The sequence below is a fragment of the Leucopleurus acutus genome (genome assembly GCF_964270905.1).
Source record: "Leucopleurus acutus genome assembly, chromosome: 9".
NCBI classification, from domain to species: domain Eukaryota; kingdom Metazoa; phylum Chordata; class Mammalia; order Artiodactyla; family Delphinidae; genus Leucopleurus; species Leucopleurus acutus.
In genome coordinates this window covers 18,061,394-18,083,202 of record NC_139144.1, presented here as the reverse complement: position 1 = coordinate 18,083,202, position 21,809 = coordinate 18,061,394, and the positions used below count along the sequence as shown (strand labels likewise).

Here is a 21,809-nt window from a genome sequence, read left to right as displayed (position 1 = left end):
CTTCAGAATCCCCAGGGCAACTCTTGGCAGAGGGGCCCTGGTGTAACTGGGGAGGCAGAGGCAGTAAAGTAGAGAAAGCCTGGGGAACAGAAGCTCTCACTTCAGGAGAAACAGGCAGCGGACCAGTGGAAATTCTACCAGCCTACACTTTTGGGAGCAAAGGACACTGGGGAGAGAATCCACCTCATATTTAATATCCATTGAGATGCCACGTCACATGCTGTGTTCTGGTGTGGCTTATGTGTTTCCTCTGGATGTGGGAGTCCTCTCTCTCATACGAGCCCTTTGTTGCAGACTCTGTATTTTGCACAGTGATTCTTCTTGTAGCCCAGCACCAGGTATTGTCTGGCTCACCCCTGGGACCCCAGAGGAGCCACCCTCCTGAGGACTCGGTCCTCCTTGGGATTCACTTTTAAGGTGCCAGAACAGTTTCTTTTGTAAAGGATGAGTATTTATTTAGGTCCCAGTCGGTATGTGGAAAATAATTTAAAGTGTTTGGATGGTTTCTCGTCTTTCCTTCTTTCGCCATGCTGAGTCAAGCCTTTAAAAGGTCAACTCCTTCACTTGTTAAAACACAGAGGAATTTTTAGTGTGTGTTTGTACAAACTGCTAAGTAGCTTTGCTACAAGGCCTCTGTTAAAAGAGAAACATAAATTATTTTACTCCTTTTATTATTCACTGCAATTTCTTTTATATTTATATTCACATTCACCTGACTCCTTGATTTTGATTCATGTTTCGGTCAGCTAGAGAATATACTCAATTCATTCTCTTCAGACAGGGTACTGCTGTGGTGGTGTAATTTCAGAAATTTTCAATGTCGGAGAAATTTCACTTATTTTTTTTACATAATGATAATTTGGGGGTGTATACAATTCATTGGGTAATAATAGTATTTTTGCTTAAATTTTTTATGCCATTTAGACCTCTGTAAGAGAAGTCTGATACCAAAGTAATTTTGGTTTAGTTTTAACAATTTTTTTTTCTGCCCAAATCTCTGTAGGTTGTTTTCATTATCCTTGAACATTTAAAAGAGAAAAAATTTTTTTCATGGAAGTATAGTTGATTTACAATGATTTCGGGTATACAGCAAAGTGGCTCAGTTATACATACTCAGTTATATATATATATAAATAAAATACACACATACATAAACATATATTCTTTTTCAGATTCTTTTCCATTATACGTTATTATAAAATATTCTATATAGTTCCCTGTGCTATACAATAGGTCTTTTCGTTTATCTATTTTATATATAGTAGTGTGAATATATTAATCTTTGAACTTTATTAACGTCTCCTGGTTAATGCCCAGCTCTAGGGAAATTTCTGGAGGCTTGATACTCTGTCTTCTCTCTTTGTTCCTTGTAGAATATCTCTCTACTTAACATGTACTGGTTCTCTTACACCTGCCCCCCACATTTCTTATCTTTTCATTAGCCTTTTCATCACTTTTTATGTGTTTTTACTTGAGTTCTGAAATAATACCTTTTCATTCACTGCGTCTGTTTTTTGGTTTTGGGGTTATTTTCCCCATATCCAGTCTGCTCCACGCTGCCTTCACTGCAGTTTCTATTTTGATAATCATGTTTTTCATTGGAAAGCTATTCTTGTAGCCACACATTATTCCTTTTGTTCTTAAATTCAGTATCATCCCAAATCACAGTGAAAGTGAAAAATAAGATTTATATTTTTGTTCTGTTAACTGTAAGCTGGAAAGGTCTGTGTGTGTTTATAGTTCAACATGGTGAGACCTGATATTTTTCTGCTGAAAAGCATAGTGCTGACTGTATGAACCTGACTATCCTTATACCCTCCCAACCTCCTTAATACCCCTGATACGAAGTTCTAGAAGTCACTGTGTACCATGGCAACATGGGTATCTCAGTACTAAAGAGGCTGCTTCTTTTAGTGGTGGTGAAAAAAAAGCCAGCTTGAACTATTGCCTCATGAGAAGGTTTTTTTATTATCTTCCATCAGATGAAAGACTATATGCCTACACTTTGCCAATATTCATCCCGATACATTTCTGAAACATAAAACTCTTCAATTTCTTGAGCACCCTTTTCTTCTTTTGAACTAGAATCCAAGCAGCGGAGGCCCATCACCTTACAGCCTCTTAAATGGCACACGTAATTATTCTTTGACTTTACTTTTCCTAGGGCTGCATTCTCAAGTAATTTAATTTTCCTTTTGTTATATGTGGTTGGCATCAGCCTGCACGATGAGTTGGTGTCTAACACAACAATTTTGAAATAGTGTTTTTCTTTTATGTCTCATGATTACTGTAGGGTGTAACTCGATCTTGGTATACACCAGAATGTCAAGTGGCCACAGCTCAATTCTTCCTGTGGAGAGTCAGAAAGCCAGCATGCATTACTAATCTATTATATTGCATATTAAACAAATCCAAAATTTGTCCAGTTTCTTCCATAAAAGCCAAAGTACTTTTGTAATCACAATATAATATTTGTCCACTCCCTTCTCTGTAATTTAGTATATCTTGGATGGCCAAGTACTCCTACATGGATGGTAAGAATCACTCCTTTCCCCTGTGAAAGGAGGCAAAGAATGTGGTATCAGTGAATTAGAATGAGTCTGGTTGGAGATCACATCTTGGGTTTGATTCTGGCACCATTATTTACTACTAAATTATGCTCTGAGCCTTATATTTTCTCATCTGTTTTTTAAAAAAAGAAAAAAGCTAATAACATGTCAGCCAGCTGAATTTGTCAGTCTGTAACTTCTGCCTTAGACTTTTTTTTTCCTGACTAACCCAATTCAGGACAGAAAAACAGTTGCTCCTTGGCTGTGAAGGCAGTAGCTATTTGGGTTCATTTATGCCCAGGCCAGTGTCTGGTATTTTGCATTCTAGGATTAACCAAATCCTTGGGCCCTGCTCATTCTGGAAGGGAAGGCTTTCACAGACTTGTTATAAGGAATCCAATAGGTCATACCTGTAAAGTATTGGTTTTTACTTATTTCATGTAAGGTGCTTTTGGCTGCAGAAAATTTCACTGTCAGAGGCTTAAATTATAAGGATTTTTTTGTTTACCTCAGAATTCTGGTGATACGTGTCTGTAGGTTTGACTCAACAGTTTCACCAGGGCCCCTGGTTGGTTCTTCTCCATGCATCCACTCTGCCATTCTTGGAATGTTGGCCCGCAGTTGCAAGAGGGCATGCTGACTTGTTGCCTCATGGCTTCAAGATGGCTGCCTCCGCTCCAAGCATTAAGTTCTCACCCAACTACGTTCAGAGACAGAAAATGAAGGAAGTGGAGTGCAACAGAGACTCTCCTCTTCTTTCTTTGTGAGAAAAGAAGTTTCCAGAGGATTCCCTCTCCCCATAGACTTCCCTTTAGGTCTCCAAGGCCAGAACCAGTAATACTCCTAGCTTGTAGGAAGGCTAAGAAAACGAGTACATGAGTATACTTTCTTAGCTTCTATAGTGAGAAGCAGGTCAGGGAGAATGGGTGAGAATGCCTGCTAGGTCTTACACAAAGGGGTCTATTATGCCCTCAGGAGTGTTCTCTCCTTCATCTCTCCATCTCATCTGAATGAATTAACCCTTCTTTGTTACATAGCAGACCACATCTTAATGTGTACAAGTTAAATGAGCAGTTTACTTGTTAAACATTAACTGATTATAGTAAACACAACTGTAATCAGACTTTCCTACAAAACTCTATATATCCTTTCATTTACATAACAATTTCACATCCATTATCTCAAATCATCTTCATAATAATGCTGTGAGATCAAAATTTTAATTTCTCTTTATATATGGGAAACATGGAGATTAAAATTATGATCATACAGCTCACCAGTGGTAGACAGGGAGCTTTAATTCCTTGACCAAAGCTACTTTACAGTGCTTTTCATGCTGTTTGTAAACCATATCCTGAGGTAGGAAAATTAGACAGAAAGGATATCTCCTGTTTTCTCACAGTAGGGTAAACTTCTGGTAACTTTTCTAATGGGAAGAAAATAATGAAGCTCTACATCCAGTTAAAACCTCCACTGTTCCTTTTTGGGAAACAGTAGTACCTCATAAAATATAAAATGGGAATTTCCCTTGATCCAACAATCCCAGGCTATAAATTTTAAATAGGGGTATAGAAACAGAAAGGCAAAAGGGCTTATCTCCAATTTGTATTTAGCATTGTTAATACTAACGAACTGTGGAAATAATCTAAGTGGTCATGAGTAGGGAACTACTGAAGCAAATTATGGTATATGTGTACAAGAGAACTATGCATCTGTTAAATTATTGTAAAGCAATGTCATTTATGAAAATTGATGCAATCACTGATTAAAAATTCCCAAATAGCAGACCGAACCCAATAGCACATTAAAAAAAAAGAATACATTATGATCAAATGAGGTTTATTCCAGGAATGTAAGGATGATTCAATTTTAGGGAATCTGTAAACATCTGTGAAAGGCAGATGATAAAATTCAATAAACATTCTTGATACAAAGCATTCAAAAGAACTGATTGATGCTTCCTTAATATGATGAAATCTGTAGCGTTCTTAATCTGCTTAATATTGAAACCATAGCCCCTTTCCCACTAAACTCAGGAAGAAGGCAAAGATGGCCATTTTCTCCACTTTATTTAATATTGTGTTGGATTTACTGGCCAATATAATCATAGAGATAAAATATTTAAAGACACGAGAATTAGAAAAGAAGAGATAAAAACTATCTCTACCAGTGATATGGGTGCAGTATACCTGGAAAACATAAAGGTCCTAAAAAATAAAACTAATTGAAACTGATTCAAACTAAGAGAGTTCAGTAAGGTATCTGTATATAAAATTAACCTGAAAAGTCAATAGCTTTAATATATACAAACAATAGTCTGCTAGAAAATAACAATGGAAGATCTCATTTAAAACAGCAACATCGGGCTTCCCTGGTGGCGCAGTGGTTGGGAGTCCACCTGCCGATGCAGGGGACACGGGTTCATGCCCTGGTCCAGGAAGATCCCACGTGCCGCAGAGCGGCTGGGCCCGTGAGCCATGGCCGCTGGGCCTGCACGTCCGGAGCCTGTGCTCCGCAACGGGAGAGGCCACAACAGTGAGAGGCCCACGTACCGCAAAAAAAATAAACTCAAAGGAAATCTGCAAAATCTGTACAGGAAAACTTTCAAACACTCCTGAAAGATACAAAAACACAAAATGAGATTTGAAAAAATGTAAAGACTTTTTTTTTTTGCAGGGGAATAGGATGACAACATCATACAGATATCCAAACTTCCCCCTCTGAATACCAAAAGGGTGGTTTTTGTTGGAGCTAAATAAGTTAATTCTAAATTTCATATGGAAAAATTTAAAAACCCAAATATCTAGGAAAATCCTGGAAAAGGAGGACACAATAGGAGGTCTGGCAAATTCTACGAGATTATGAAACAACACACTATTAGGTCTCTGTAATTAAAGCAGTGTGACACAGGTGCATGAATAGATAGACAACCCAATGGAATAAAGTAGAGTCCTGAAGCAGACTGATATAGATCTGCAGTTGGTATATGATAAGGGTGGCATCTCAGATAACTGGGAAAAAGATAGACTTTTAAATGGATGATGTTAGAACAACTGGGAAAAGATAAAATTGTACCCATACTTTACACCATACACAAGGATAAATTCCAAATGAGATAAAGATCTAAATGTTAACAAAATAAAACCATACAGAGATAATAGAAATCATGGGTGAATTTTTTTATAACCTGAAAATAGGGAAAGGTTTTCTAAATATGACACAATGCAAGAGCAATAAAAGGAATTTGACTTCAAAAATGTACAATCTTGGGCTTCCCTGGTGGCGCAGTGGTTGAGAGTCCGCCTGCTGAAGCAGGGGACACGGGTTCGTGCCCCGGTCTGGGAAGATCCCACATGCTGCGGAGTGGCTGGGACCGTAAGCCATGGCCGCTGAGCCTGCGTATCCGGAGCCTGTGCTCCGCAACGGGAGAGACCACAACAGTGAGAGGCCCGCGTACTGCAAAAAAAAAAAAAAAAAAAAAAAGTACTATCTTTTGCATTGTAGAAAAAAATGTAAATAATGTCAACAGACAAATGGCAGAGAAAAAATATCTGCAACTTATATCAGACACAAAAGGTTAAATCACTAGCTATTGAAAATTTAGAAAGTATATGGTAAGTAAACATATGGAAAGATGTTCAACCGACTATAATGAGTGAAGGCAAATTAAAACTACACTATTGAAGGAGCTGAAAGGAGCGGGAATGAAAAAGAAAGGAGCTGGAATGAAAAAGCCACTGAAGGAGACCTTCAAGATGGCCGAGGAGTAAGACATGGAGATCACCTTCCTCCCCACAAATACATCAGAAACACATCTACATGTGGAACAACTCCTGCAGAACACCTACTGAACGCTGGCAGAAGACCTCACACTTCCCAGAAGCATCAGGAGTAGCAGATTAAATCTCCACAGTCAACTTGATGTACCCTGCATCTGTGGAATGCCTGAATAGACAGCAAATCATCCCCAAATTGAGGCAGTGGACTTTGGGAACAACTGTAGACTTGGGCCGTGTGGCTCACAGGGTTTTGGTGCTCCAGCTGGGTGTCAGGCCTGTGCCTCTGAGGTGCAAGAGCCGAGTTCAGGACATTGGCCCACCCGAGACCTCGTGGCTCCACATAATATCAAGTGGCGAAAGCTCTCCCAGAGATCTCCATCTCAATACTAAGACCCAGCTCCATTCAATGACCAGCAAGCTACACTGCTAGACACCCTACGTCAAACAACTAGCAGACAAGAATGTGATGCCACCCATTAGCAGAGAGGCTGCCTAAAATCATAATAAGGTCACAGACACCCTAAAACACACCACCAGATGTGGTCCTGCCCACCAGAAAGACAAGATCCAGCCTCGTCCACCAGAACACAGGCACTAGTCTCCTCCACCAGGAAGCCTACACAACCCACTGCATCAACAGTAGCCACTGGGGGAAGACAATAAAAACAACAGGAACTACGAATCTGCAGCCTGCGAAAAGGAGAACTCAAACACAGTAAGTTAAGCAAAATGAGGAAACAGAGAAATATGCAGCAGGTGAAGGAGCAAGGTAAAAACCCACCAGACCAAACAAATGAAGAGGAAATAGGCAGCCTACCTGAAAAAGAATTCAGAGTAATGATAGTAAAAATGACACAAAATCTTGGAAATAGATGCAGAAAATACAAGAAACATTTAAGAAGGACCTAGAAGAACTAAAGAGCAAACAAACAATGATGAACAACACAATAAATGAAATTAAAAATTCTTTAGAAGGAATCAATAGCAGAATAACTGAGGCAGAAGAACGGATAAGTGACCTGGAAGATAAAATAGTGGAAATAACTACTGCAGAGCAGAATAAAAAAAAAAGAATGAAAAGAATTGAGAACAGTCTTAGAGACCTCTGGGACAACATTAAATGCACCAACATTGGAATTATAGGGATCCCAGAAGAAGAAGAGAAAAAGAAAGGGACTAAGAACATATTTGAAGAGATTATACTTGAAATCTTCCATAATATGGGAAAGGAAATAGTCAATCAATCCAGGAAACACAGAGAGTCCCATACAGGATAAATCCAAGGAGAAACATGCCAAGACACATATTAATCAAACTATCAAAAATTAAATACAAATAAAAAATATTAAAAGCAGCAAGGGAAAAACAACAAATAACATACAAGGGAATCCCCATAAGGTTAACAACTGATCTTTCAGCAGAAGCCCTGCAAGCCAGAAGGGAGTGACAAGACATATTTAAAGTGATGAAAGGGAAAAACCTACAACCAAGATTACTCTACCCATCAAGGATCTCATACAGATTCGATGGAGAAGTTAAAACCTTTACAGAAAAGCAAAAGTTAAGAGAATTCAGCACCACCAAACCAGCTCTACAACAAATGCTAAAGGAACTTCTCTAGGCAGGAAACACAAGAGAAGAAGACCTACAATAACAAACCCAAAACAATTAAGAAAATGGTAATAGGAACATACATATCGATAATTACGTTAAACATAAATGGATTAAATGCTCCAACCAAAAGACATAGTCTGGCTGAATGGATACAAAAACAAGACCCGTATATATGCTGTCTACAAGAGACCCACTTCAGACCTAGAGACACATACAGACTGAAAGTGAGGGGATGGAAAAAGATAATGCATGCAAATGGAAATCAAAAGAAAGCTGGAGTAGCAATTCTCATATCAGACAAAATAGACTTTAAAGTAAAAACTATTACAAGAGACAAAGGACACTACATAATGATCAAGGGATCAATCCAAGAAGAAGATATAACAGTTGTAAATGTTTATGCACCCAACATAGGAGCACCTCAATACATAAGGCAAAGCTAACAGCCATAAAAGGGGAAATCGACAGTAACACAATCATAGTAGAGGACTTTAACACCCCACTTTCACCAATGGATAGATCAGCCAAAATGAAAATAAATAAGGAAACACAAGCCTTAAATGATACATTAAACAAGATGGACTTAATTGATATTTATAGGACATTCCATCCAAAAACAACAGAATACACTTTCTTCTCAAGTGCTCATGGAACATTCTGCAGGAACATGGAACATCTCATGGAACATCCAAGATCATATCTTGGGTCACAAATCAAGCCTTGGTAAATTTAAGAAAATTGAAATCGTATCAAGTATCTTTTCCGACCACAACACTATGAGACTAGATATCAATTATAGGAAAAAATCTGTAAAAAATACAAACACATGGAGGCTAAACAATACACTATTTAATAACCAAGAGATCACTGAAGAAATCATAGAGGAAATCAAAAAATACCTAGAAACAAATGACAATGAAAACACGACAACCCAAACCTATGGGATGCAGCAAAAGCAGTTCTAAGAGGGAAGTTTAGAGCAATACAATCCTACCTCAAGAAACAAGAAATATCTCAAATAAACAACCTAACCTTACACCTAAAGCAATTAGAGAAAGAAGAATAAAAGAACCCCCCAAAGTTAGCAGAAGGAAAGAAATCATAAAGATCAGATCAGAAATAAATGAAAATGAAATGAAGTAAACAATAGCAAAGATCAATAAAACTAACAGCATTTTCTTTGAGAAGATAAACAAAATTGATAAACCATTAGCCAGACTCATCAAGAATAAAAGGGAGAAGACTCAAATCAATAGAATTGGAAATGAAAAACGAGAAGTAACAACTGACACTGCAGAAATACAAAGGATCAGGAGAGATTACTACAAGCAACTCTATGCCAATAAAATGGACAACCTGGAAGAAATGCACAATTTCTTAGAAAAGCACAACCTTCCGAGACTGAACAAGGAAGAAATAGAAAATATAAGCAGACCAATTACAAGCACCGAAATTGAGGCTGTGATTAAAAATCTTCCAACAAACAAAAGCCCAGGACCAGATGGCTTAACAGGCGAATTCTATTAAACATTTAGAGAAGAGATAACACCTATCCTTCTCAAACTCTTCCAAAATATAGCAGAGGGGGCAATCACCCTGATAAAACCAGACAACGACGTCACAAAGAAAGAAAACTACAGGCCAATATCACTGATGAACATAGATGCAAAAATCCTCAACAAAATACTAGCAAACAGAATCCAACAACACATTAAAAGGATCATACACCATGATCAAGTGGGGTTTATCCCAGGAGTGCAAAGATTCTTCAATATGCACAAATCAATCAATGTGATAAACCATATTAACAAATTAAAGGAGAAAAACCATATGATAATCTCAAAAGATGCAGAAAAAGCTTTTGACAAAATTCAACACCCATTTATGATAAAAACCCTCCAGGAAGTAGGCATAGAGGGAACATACCTCAACATAATAAAGGCCATATATGACAAACCCACAGGCAACATCATTCTCAACGGTGAAAAACTGAAACCATTTCCTCTAAGATCAGGAACAAGACAGGTTGTCCACTCTCACCACTATTATTCAACATAGTTTTGGAAGTTTTAGCCACAGCGATCAGAGAAGAAAAAGAAATAAAAGGAATCCAAATCGGAAAAGAAGAAGTAAAGCTGTCACTGTTTGCAGATGACATGATACTATACATAGAGAATCCTAAAGATGCTACCAGAGAACTACTAGAGCTAATCAATGAATTTGGTAAAGTAGCAGGATACAAAATTAATGCACAGAAATCTCTTGCATTCCTATACACTAGTGATGAAAAATCTGAAAGAGAAATTAAGGAAACACTCCTATTTACCACTGCAACAAAAAAGAATAAAATACCTAGGAATAAACCTACTAAGGAGACAAAAGACCTGTATGCAGAAAACTATAAACCACTGATGAAAGAAATTAAAGACGACACAAACAGATGGAGAGATATACCACGTTCTTGGATTGGAAGAATCAACATTGTGAAAATGACTATACTACCCAAAGCAATCTACAGATTCAATGCTATCCCTGTCAAACTACCAGTGGCATTTTTCACAGAACTAGAACAAGAAATTTCACAATTTGTAAGGAAACACAAAAGACCCCGACTAGCCAAAGCAATCTTGAGAAAGAAAAACGGAGCTGGAGGAATCAGGCTCCTGGACTTCAGACTATACTACAAAGCTACAGTAATCAGGACAGTATGGTGCTGGCACAAAAACAGAAATATACATCAATGGAACAGGATAGAAAGCCCAGAGATAAACCCGGACACATATGGTCACCTTATTTTTGATAAAGGAGTCAAGTATATACAATGGAGAAAATAGAGCATCTTCAAAAGTGGTGCTGGGAAAACTGGACAGCTACATGTAAAAGAAAGAAATTAGAACACTCCCTAACACCATACACAAAAATAAACTCAAAATGGATTAAAGACCTAAATGTAAGGCCAGACACTAGAAAACTCTTAGAGGAAAACATAGGCAGAACACTCTTTGACATAAATCACAGCAAGATCTTTTTTGACCCACCTCCTAGAGAAATGGAAATAAAAAGAAAAATAAACACATGGGACCTAATGAAACTTAAAAGTTTTTGCAGAGCAAAGGAAACCATAAACAAGATGAAAATATAACCCTCAGAATGGGAGAAAATATTTGCAAATGAAGCAACTGACAAAGGATTAATCTCCAAAATGTACAAGCAGCTCATGCAGCTCAATATCAAATAAACAAACAACCCAATCCAAAGATGGGCAGAAGACCTAAATTGACATTTCTCCAAAGAAGATATACAGATTGCCAACAAAGACATGAAAGGATGCTCAACATCACTAATCACTAGAGAAATGCAAATCAAAACTACAGTGAGGTATCACCTCACACCAGTCAGAATGGCTGTCCTCAAAAATTCTACAAACAATAAATGCTGGAGAGGGTGTGGAGAAAAGGAAACCCTCTTGCACTGTTGGTGGGAATGTAAATTGATACAGCCACTATGGAGAACAGTATGGAGGTTCCTTAAGAAAATAAAAATAGAACTACCATCCCACCCAGCAATCCCACTACTGGTCATATACCCTGAGAAAACCATAATTCAAAAAGAGTCATGTACCACAATATTCATTGCAGCTCTATTTACAATAGCCAGGACATGGAAGCAACCTAAGTGTCCATTGACAGATGAATGGATAAAGAAGATGTGGCACATATATACAATTGAATATTACTCAGCCATAAAAAGGAATGAAATTGAGTTATTCATAATGAGGTGGATGGACCTAGAGTCTGTCATACAGAGTGAAGTAAGTCAGAATGCGAAAAACAAATACCATATGCTAACACATATATATGGAATCTAAAAAAAAAATGGTTCTGAAGAACCTAGGGGCAGGACAGGAATAAAGATGCAGATGTAGAGAATGGACTTGAGGACATGGGGAGTGGGAAGGGTAAGCTGGGACGACGTGAGAGAGTGGCATGTACTTATATACACTATCAAATATAAAATAGATAGCTAGTGGGAAGCAGCCGCATAGCACAGGGAGATCAGCTCGGTGCTTTGTGACCACCTAGAGGGTTGGGATAGGGAGGGTGGGAGGGAGATGCAAGAGGGGGGATTTATGGGGATATATGTATACGTATAGCTGATACACTTTGTTATTAAGCAGAAACTAACACACCATTGTAAAGCAATTATACTCCAAGAAAGATGTAAAAAAAAACAGACAAAAAACCTGCACTATCCCTTGTGGAAGGGAAGTGGCTGGGAGGGGCTGGGGAAGGCTTCTGGTGTGCCATAACTGGATCTGGGTGGGGGCTTCCTAATTCTTCACTTTGTAAAATTTCTCAAGCTCTACACTTTAGATGTATGCAGTCCATTGTATGTTCATTACGCTTACCAAAAAAGGAAAAAGTTCTTTAAAAAAAAATCCTGACAGATAACATTTCTTACTTATCAGATGGGCACAAATCCAAGTTTGACAACATGATCTGTTGACAAGACTATAAAGGAAACAGGTGCTCTCATATATTACTGATAGAAGTGCAAAACTGCACAACTCTTTGAAAAGAAATCTGATAATATTAACAAAATACCCTTTGCCCTAGTAGTTTCATATCAGTAATTTATCCTAAATATATAACTCCAAAATAGCACAAGGTTATTCAGTGTTTTGTTTTGGGCAATATAATAAGAATGGAAACAAGCCAATGTTCATTAGCAGGAGACTGACTAAATAACCAATGGTACTTACACACAATAAACTATTATATGGCCATAGAAAAGAATAATGACGACCTCTGTGTATTAATAGAGACAGGAAAAAGCAAGGTGTAGAAAAGTGTATACAGAATTCTACCCTTTCTGGAAAGAAGAGAGAGAAATAAGAGTGCACACATGTGTTTGCTTAGTTTGGTCAAAAGAAATGAAGGAAAATAACATGGAAGCCAATGAAAGGTGCTATCCATTGGGAGAATAAGGGATGGGGCAGGGATTGGGATGGGAGTGAGACTTCTCTTTTTAAATTTTTTTTTTTATTTTTTGGCTGCGCCACATGGCATGTGGGATCTTAGCTCCACAAGCAGGGATCGAACCCGTGCCCCCTGCAGTGGAAGCGCAGAGCCCTAACCACTGGACAGCCAGGGAATTCCTAAACAAGTTTTTAAAAATTTTTTTTCTAATTTTGAGTGAGACTTCCCTGAATGTGTTTTTTTATATTGTTCTGAGTTCTGAAAGATGAAAAACTTTACATATTTAAATAATATAATTAAATCAAAGGGGAAGAGTGTGAAGTCCCCGAATTGAGAACAAACAAATGAACCTAATGATATATCAATCTGGAAACATAGCCACCCAGGGAACAGGGTTAGTCCAAGTGAATTTTTAATGCAGTATTGAGTTGTATTCTAAGGACAAAAAGAACTGCAATAAAATCTTCAACTTCACCGGGCAGTTGTATTTTTTGATAACACTTTTTTTTTTGATAACACTTTTAAAAGTATTATTTCAAAGCTATTGTAGGATAAAGCAAATAAGTAAATTTGCTAATGTTTTTGGGAAGCATGACTTTTATTTGAAGAGAAAATATATGTAAACATAAAAACAAAAATGATAGGGGAGAACCTATAATGTCAAATTTAGATTGGAAATATCAGTATGAATTCATGTTTTTGGTTTTTTTTTTCAACGTAAGAAGTTCTGACCACTGAAAGGTCCTTAAAACAATGATATCCCAATGACAATGAGCACATCTAGGGCCCAGATGTTGGTTTCTAAGTTGTTTCCCAGTAAGTTCCAGGTTTCCTTAGAGGAATGACTGATTTTAGATATGGTGCAAGGAAAGTCTAAGATGAGCCTGGGACACTTGTGTCACAGAAACCCAGGAATCACTCAAAAGACTAATGGAATCATGTTATAAGTCACAAATAGCAGGTGGAAGGAGTTCCCACTGACTGAACTTGGGATAATTTGAACATCAAATGGAATAATGACTTTAATTATTTGCCGTATGTTGAATAAATAAAAACCCGAGTGCAGAGTGATACTAGATAGACAGATGGATAGGTACCATTTGCTGTACAATTGGTAGCATCATATCAACCTCCAGTGAAATAATTGATTCAAGAAATTGTTTTACCTAAAATGATTAGGTGACAGTTATGGGGTAACAAGATATTCTCAGCATCACAAAGTATTACCCACCGATTACTTGGTAATTGCAAAAGGAAATGTCTTTATGATGGAGACATCTAGAGTAACCACGTGGCGTGGTGATGAAAGTTGGTAGCATTAATAGCGGAATGGGACATCACTTGTCTTCTGATGTGATGGGACATGAAGTACAGAGTCTTGTTTGTAAGAGATATTTAGGAAATAGATAAAGCAAATATGGCAAAATGTAACAATTGTTGAATCTAAATGGTAGATACGAAGGTGATCATTGTATTAGACCTTCAACTCTTCTGCATTTTTAAAATTTTCATAATAAATTAGGGAAAAATGATTCCATTGATATGTACTTTATGGAAATACTTGGGAGACTACCAAGGACAAATTGTTCAATTTAAAATGCAGGTTAGAAAATATATAAATCATTATTTATTTTTGTAAAATGTGTATAGTACACTAAAAATTAATACATTTGCACATCTATGTTCATAGCAGCACTATTTAAAATAGCCAAAAGGTGGAAACAACCCAAGTGTCCATCCTTGAATGAATGAATAAACAAAATGTGATATATACACTCAATGGAATATTAGTTAGCCTTACAAAGGAAATTCTGATACATGCTACACTATGGATGAACCTTGAGGACATTATGCTAAGTGAAATAGCCCAGTCACAAAAAGAGAAATACTGTGTGATGCCACTTATGCGAAGTACCTAGAGTAGTCAAGTTCATAAAGACAGAAAGTAGAATGGTGGTGGCCAGGAGCTGGGGGAGGGAGAAATGTGGAGCTGTTTAATGGGTACAGAGTTTCAGTTTTGCAAGGTGAAAAGAGTTGTGGAGGTTGGTTGCACAACAATGTGAACATACTCAACACTCCTGAACTGTACACTTAAAAATGGTTAAGATGGTAGATTTTATGTGATGTGTATTTTACCACAATTAAAATTAAAAAATCAGTAGACACGTATGCAGAGAGTTGTTATTTCTCTAAGTTAGTTTCAATTTTTAGGAAAATGGATTTTTCAGGAAACAATAGAAATTGTCCACACAGCCTGAGAATTTTGTCAGAAGACACAAAAATCCTTTGTCCCATGAGGTGAGAGGCCAAGTGGCCCGCCAGGCACCTCCTCTGCATTTGGGTTGCCATGAAAAGCTTGGCCTGCTGACCTCTTGACTGGGCGGGGAGAACCTGAGACCCAGCGGCAGGGCCCTTCCAGGAACAATGCTTTGCTTGGTGTCTGGCCAGTGAGGAGGCGAAGTTTGCAGGCTGTTGTTGACCCAGTGCTGGCCCGCCTGCCTCGTCCTTCACACCCATTCCAGCCCCTCACCTTGCCTGACTGCACCCTGGGGTGACTCCTGCCCTCACAGCTTCCTCCACTTCAGAGCCAGGCTTTGATCTCACCTCCCAGGATCCAGTTTCTGTTGAAGTCCATCACTGCTTCAGATCTACGGGTTATTACCCGCACAGCATCCCAAGCAGATGATTCATTTCAACCCTGGCTGATCTCTACATTTTGACCTTCTGGCTCTATCGGGCTCCCGGCCCTTTATCCTAGTTGTGATGGAGAACCTACATCTTGACTATGAAGACGTTCATATAAACATACAAGCCATGAAAATCTTCTTTTCCAAAACTTTCAGTGTAGCAGTACTAGCATTTATATCCACATGGGATTTTGAAAAAAATAACTTATACAGTTCTATTTTGTTTCCCATTAAATTAATATTTTCTGTTTTACTTAAGGCACTGTCAACATAACCTCAGTATCATACTGTGCCCTCTTTTTCTCAAATTAAATATTTTGAAAACTTAGGAAAGTACAGAGAACATCATAACAAACACCTGTGTTCAGACTCCCCAGGATTAACCAATGTTAACATTTTGTAGTGATTGTTTCAAGTCTAGAATTTTCATTTTACTTCTGTATATGGACAGAGCTGGCCTCGGGAAAACAGTGAAGTTAGCAGAGTTCCTTTCCTGCTGCCCCCTTCCCTGGCAGTTGACTGACCAGGCATCCACGGCCCTTGGTTCTTCAGTGGCCCGTGTGGTGCCTCTCCCAGAACAGCTGTGCTGGCGGCTGTTCCAGGGCTCTAGATGGAACAGTGGAGTCCTCAACTGTATTAGAAACGAGTCCTGGTTATGAGTCACACAAAAAGTTCCAAGCAGAAAGAGGAAAGTTATTAGAACAAAGGAAACTTACTATCATAACTCTGCAGGTGGATCTGTAGGCACCAGGCCTCAGAGAGGAAATGCATCCAGGAAATGAACAGCTGTTGGAATCCCAGCTTGCAGCTGCTTCTCTGTGCTTCACTTTTTATTCTTATCCAGTTCACCTGTTGGAAATTAGCCTCCCATGGCTCCTGTGTTTACATACGACATGACCAGCCACACGAAGAGACTGCCTAGCAGACCTTCAGTGGCAGTTCCACATGTCCGAGCAGGAGCATCTGATTGTCCCACCCTGGGTCAGATGTCCCCCTCTGAGGAGGGTGGCCAGGTCATGTACACAAACATGGCCGCCAGGCTCCCACTTTTGTGCTTCTGTGGATTCGGGGGCTGAGTTTCAAGAAGGAAACCCCCCTCTCCTGCACATGGGTGCAAAGCTTTCAGGGGACAATCACTGCACGCAACTGGAGTATCAGCCAAAGCTAGGCCTGACTCTCTAGCCTAAACACCTTGAACTTGGGAAAGCACAAGGAGATGGGGAGGATGAAGATAACCAGGCCTGACAGCACACGGTATAGGGGCTTTGTGGGCGGCCACTCTCCCTGAGAGGATCGTGGGGCAGGATCTGTGTATGGACCAAGAATCCCATATTATGGCTGGAGTATGCTCTATTGTTGATGCTAATGTTTCTATATTCCTTCCATGAATGTTTAGACTCTGATGCGCCAGGGACTTAACCGTGAGTGAGGAAGCAGTGACAGTCCAACTCCAAACTCCTCCAAAGGGCTTGTGCTTTGATGTGAGCCCTGCATGTATAGTCTAGGAGGTTGGCTCCATGTTTGAGCCGTAGCGCATAACATGAACACTTCCTTTTCTTTCTCCATTCACTCCCACTTCTCAAGGTCTGTGCTTGGGTTTTACCCTTGTAAGTCATTTCAAACATTTTCTAGAATAAGCAGGGTCGATATTTCTAAATACGTAAAATGAGGTTATGTTTATATTTTTATGCTAGCTCATAGAAAATGAAATATAATCCTAATAATGGTACTATTTTGACCATATGGACAGTTATCATTTATAATATTTTTTCTGAAGAAATCTCAAACCCTGACTTGGGATGGAGAACAGGCATCCTCGTTGGGGGCTGTGGAGTGGGGTGAGCCTTACATATCACAGATAGTCTGTTGGCTATTATTTGCTCACGAAAAGCTACTTCTCTGGGCTCTTCTGCCCTCAGGTGTTGCAAATTTCACTTTTGAATCAGGGCTGCAACCTTACTCCACTTGATCAATAGCAGTCCCCTGAGTTTTAGATTGACAGTTGAATGCATGGAAACTCACCGAGCTTCACCCAACACCAAGATGGCTTAGCTTTAGGAAAGACACAGGGCTGGTGACCACACAGCGTGCAAGGTGACGGCGGGCAGTCTGTGGGCTCGGGCACAGACTGGGAATACTTCCGACTTGCTCTGCACGTAGGGTGTGCACTGGGTATGAGGGACGAGGCTGAGAACACGCAGACAAATTCAGTTCAGCGAAGCCATTCGCTTGGGGTCCCCTCAGCTTTTGTCCTTGCCTGTCTCAGCCCATTCCCAGCACAGCTGCACCTCACCAAAGCCCATTCCTATGATGACAGTTGAGACAGTGGGGCACAGGCGTCTGGTGCGTCCTCAGCAGGCTCTTGGCATCCTGCATTCAGCATACCCCTGTGGTCCCTTGACTCAGTGCTACAAGGACTCAACAACTAAGGCAAGAGTCAAATCCTCCTGTGTCTCTGAGGCTAAAGGGTCACAAACCAGCTGCTAACCCAGGGCCTCACCTTCCTCATGTTTGTATCTCAAGCACAGGGTCTGTCATATAATAAGTACTTGATAAGGTAATAGGTAATTGATAGGTATGATAGGTAACAGTCTCATGAATATTCGGTTTTGATCCCTGAACTTTAATTATTTTATATTCAAGTTGTTCATGCACCTAGTGTTTATAAGTAAGTAAATGATTGCCTAGCAGCAAAACTATTTTTTTCTATTTTAAGAATAACTTGTATCAAAGGTCTTTGGCTTTTATGCTGATAAAAGACACGGTGATTGTAACATAAAGTCCTGAACTGTTCTCTTTCAATCTGTCTTCCAGATTATTTGAATATATTTTGCTCTATAAGGATGGAGTGATGTTTCAGATTGAACAAGCCACCAAGCAGTGCTCCAAGATCACCCTGACAGACCCCTGGGACCCTCTAGACATCCCTCAGAACTCCACCTTTGAGGACCAGTACTCCATTGGGGGACCCCAGGAGCAGATCACCGTCCAGGAGTGGTCGGACAGAAAGTCAGCCAGATCGTGTAAGGGTTCAACAAAGTATTCACGTATTGCATCTCAGGAAGCAGGATGGGAAATAATGTTTAAGTCCATTAAGGAAGGTAGTTGTTAAGGAAATTTAGAAGCTTAATCAAATTGTTTAACTCCATTTGCAGTCCCCAGATGTACTCTGCTAGTTGTGTAGTGCTGGGATCTAAGCAAGGCATTTGAACAAACACCTCAGCCTTCTAAGGCCCCCTGTAACTTTCTGCCACTTGGACTATTATGGGCTTAGCCTTGGCTCTGATGTTTCATGATGCCCTGGAGGTCTGTGACATGGAAGGTGTTTGTCTAAGTCACACATTAGATTTGGGTGCCTCCTTTTCCTTTCCCCCAAACACTAACTAAAGTTGCAGCGACCAGACCTACTGCCATTGTTATATCTGCTTTTATACATAGATGTGAAGCTCTTCTCTGCAATGCTGCCAACACACCTCCCCCAAGACTGTTTCAAAAACACAGGCCTTTGTGCTGTGGAAAACAGTATGATGGTTCCCTCCAAAGTGAAGCACAGAATTACCGGATGACCCAGCAATATAGGGCATATACCCTAAAGAAGTGAAAGCAAGGACTCAAACAGATATTTGGACATCCATGTTCATAGCAGCATTATTCATCAAGGCCAGAGGTGCAAACAACCCAAGTGTCCATCAGCAGACAAATGGGTACACAAAGCTGGTATATACATACAGTGGAAAATCACTGAAGCTTAAAAAGGAAGGAAATTATGACACATGGTACAACATGGATGAACCTTGAGGACATTATGCTAAGTGAAAGAAGCCAGTCACTAAGGGATAAATACTGTATAATTTCACTTATATGAGGTACCTAGAATAGTCAAAATCATAGAGACAGAAAGTAGAATGGTGGTTTCCAGGGACTGGGGGGAGGGAGGAATGGGGAGTTAGTGTTTAATGGACAGTTTCAACTGGGGGATATGGGAAGTTTCTGGAGATGGATGGTGGTGACGCTTTCATAACAATGTGAATGTACTTAGTGCCACCAAACTGTACTTAAAAATGGTTAAAATGGTCTATTTTATGTATATTTTGCATAATTAAAAATACACACATTTTGCCTGTCTTGTACATTAAAAACTCAACTTGCCTTCCTCCTATAGATGAAACCTGGATTGGCATTTATACACTCAAGGATTGTTATCCTGTCCAGGAAACCTTCACCAAAAATTACAGTGTGCTATTGTCCACACGGTTTTTCGACATACAGCTGGGCATTAAAGACCCGTCGGTGTTTACCCCGCCAAGCACATGCCAGACAGCCCAGCCGGAGACGATGAGCGAGGACTGCTCCTGATAAGCGTGTGAACACGGAAGGGACAGCATCAGACATCAGATGCCAGCCGCCCCAGCTCGAACCAGATTTGAGACTTGAGAGATGAGACTCTCATTAGAGATAAATATCATACTTCTAGGAAGATAAACTTCAATGTGTGTTTTGTTTTGTTTTGTATGTGTGGTTGTGACTACTTGGGCTAGGTTTACAAAAAGGAATGGAATGGAGAGTATGTGATAATATATGAAGAGATGGCTAACACGGGGACCTCAGATGTTTCCGAAGCCTGTCTGGGAGCTGCGCTTTCTGTGTGCAGGTGTATGGGAAGTGCGGTGGCATACACGGGGCGAGGGGAGGGTCAGCAGGGGTGAATGTGTTGTTATTGACCTTACTGGGAATTGCTAGATGGCTGGCACGTGGTGATAAAAAGAGCAGAACGACTTTGGTCAGTTTTGGTATTAATGCCCCAGCTCTTTACAGACAATGACCCGCTTGTTGCCTGCGCCAGGGTAGTGGCTGAGCCCACTGCTGCATGCCTCCAGCACCTCCTTTCCCCCCACCCTGTGCTCCCTTGGCTGCTGGCAGTGTGATGCCTTAAAATCCCTTCCGGCCTTAAGAGCTTTATGGCATGACCCAATGGATGTAAACATTTGGGGAGGAAATGAAAGGCTGTAACACAAAGTAATGATTCCTCTAAAGATATATTTTAAACAGGAGGGTTTGGAAAATCTTAATGTCTATTTCTGGGTAAGCATGAGCCATATATGCTTCCTTTTTTTCTATGGAAGAGTATTGATATATGCGCTGAATCATCACATACTTGTCAAGAGACCTGTAGAGACAGGTAGCATTCTAACAATAGCACTGAACTGGGAGTCAGGGGACTATTGTTTCTGAAATCCAGGACAAGAATTGCCTTGTACTGGAACTCCTTTGATTCACTAGACATATTATGCTTCCCCTCACCTCTGCATCCCTGGGGCAGCGTTTCACAGCCTCTTTGTCTATCTGACTTCTGCTCAGCCTTCCCAGGTCAGCTCATGCATGGCCTTTGGAGGCTGCTCCCAAGCCTGGACTGGGTACACCTCGCAGCTTGAACATGCTAGTCTGACAATGCTTACTAGGCTGTGTCTAAATTTCCTGCTTCCTGGATGCTCTCACTCACTAGCCTGGCTATGAGCGCCGTGAGTACGGGTACCGTGTTCTGTTTACTTTTATATGCCCAGCACCAAGTGCCTGGCACGTGGTCAGTGCCCTAAACATATGTAGAGTGGAGAATGCTAGCCTCTCTGGTCCTTACTTCCTCATCTGTTAAATGGGATTGGGTTTGCTGATCTCTAGGGAGATATCTAGTAATAAAATTTATCATTCTAGATTCCTTCTACTATTGTGTTTTATCTGGCCATCTATCCATCATCTGTTACCAGGAGAAATGTGCGATGCTTATATTACGCTGAAAACAATCTGTATTACTCACAGTTTATCTATATTGTTTCAATAAACAAATTTAATTGCATTTCTTAGTGTTTTTTGATATATTTGTTTTTGTAATAAATATGGGTTATCTTGGCTATAAGGGAGTTAAAATGCTTCTCTAATGAATAAAGTGCTTCCTGTGATCTACACCAAATTCATTTTCCTTTCTCAAAAGCCTGCTCTTCCTCTTAAAGTCCAGTTGCCTGGGTCAGAAGCCTCAGAGTCATTCTTGACCTATATTTTCTCCTTCAGTCCTCATAGGCAGTCAGTGTCCCGAGTCCCATCAGAGTAAAGCTACTGCCTCTTGTCCATCCCCTCAGCAGCCACCACCGAGGTCCAGGCTCTTAGCACTGCTGGCCTTTGCAAGATCTCTATACACTCTGTCCTTGT

General features: G+C 39.8%; 1 protein-coding gene across 1 annotated transcript in view; it reads left to right on the top strand.

Annotated features, from left to right (window-relative positions):
• Window positions 1-21,416, top strand: part of EPDR1 (ependymin related 1) — a 34,557-nt gene extending 13,141 nt beyond the window's left edge. The window contains exons 2-3 of the mRNA XM_082846907.1: window positions 18,423-18,631; window positions 19,771-21,416. Of these exons, the coding sequence (XP_082703033.1) occupies window positions 18,423-18,631; window positions 19,771-19,964 (403 nt within the window). The 3' untranslated portion in view covers window positions 19,965-21,416. The remainder of the gene's footprint in view (window positions 1-18,422; window positions 18,632-19,770) is intronic.
• Window positions 21,417-21,809: the final 393 nt, after the last annotated feature.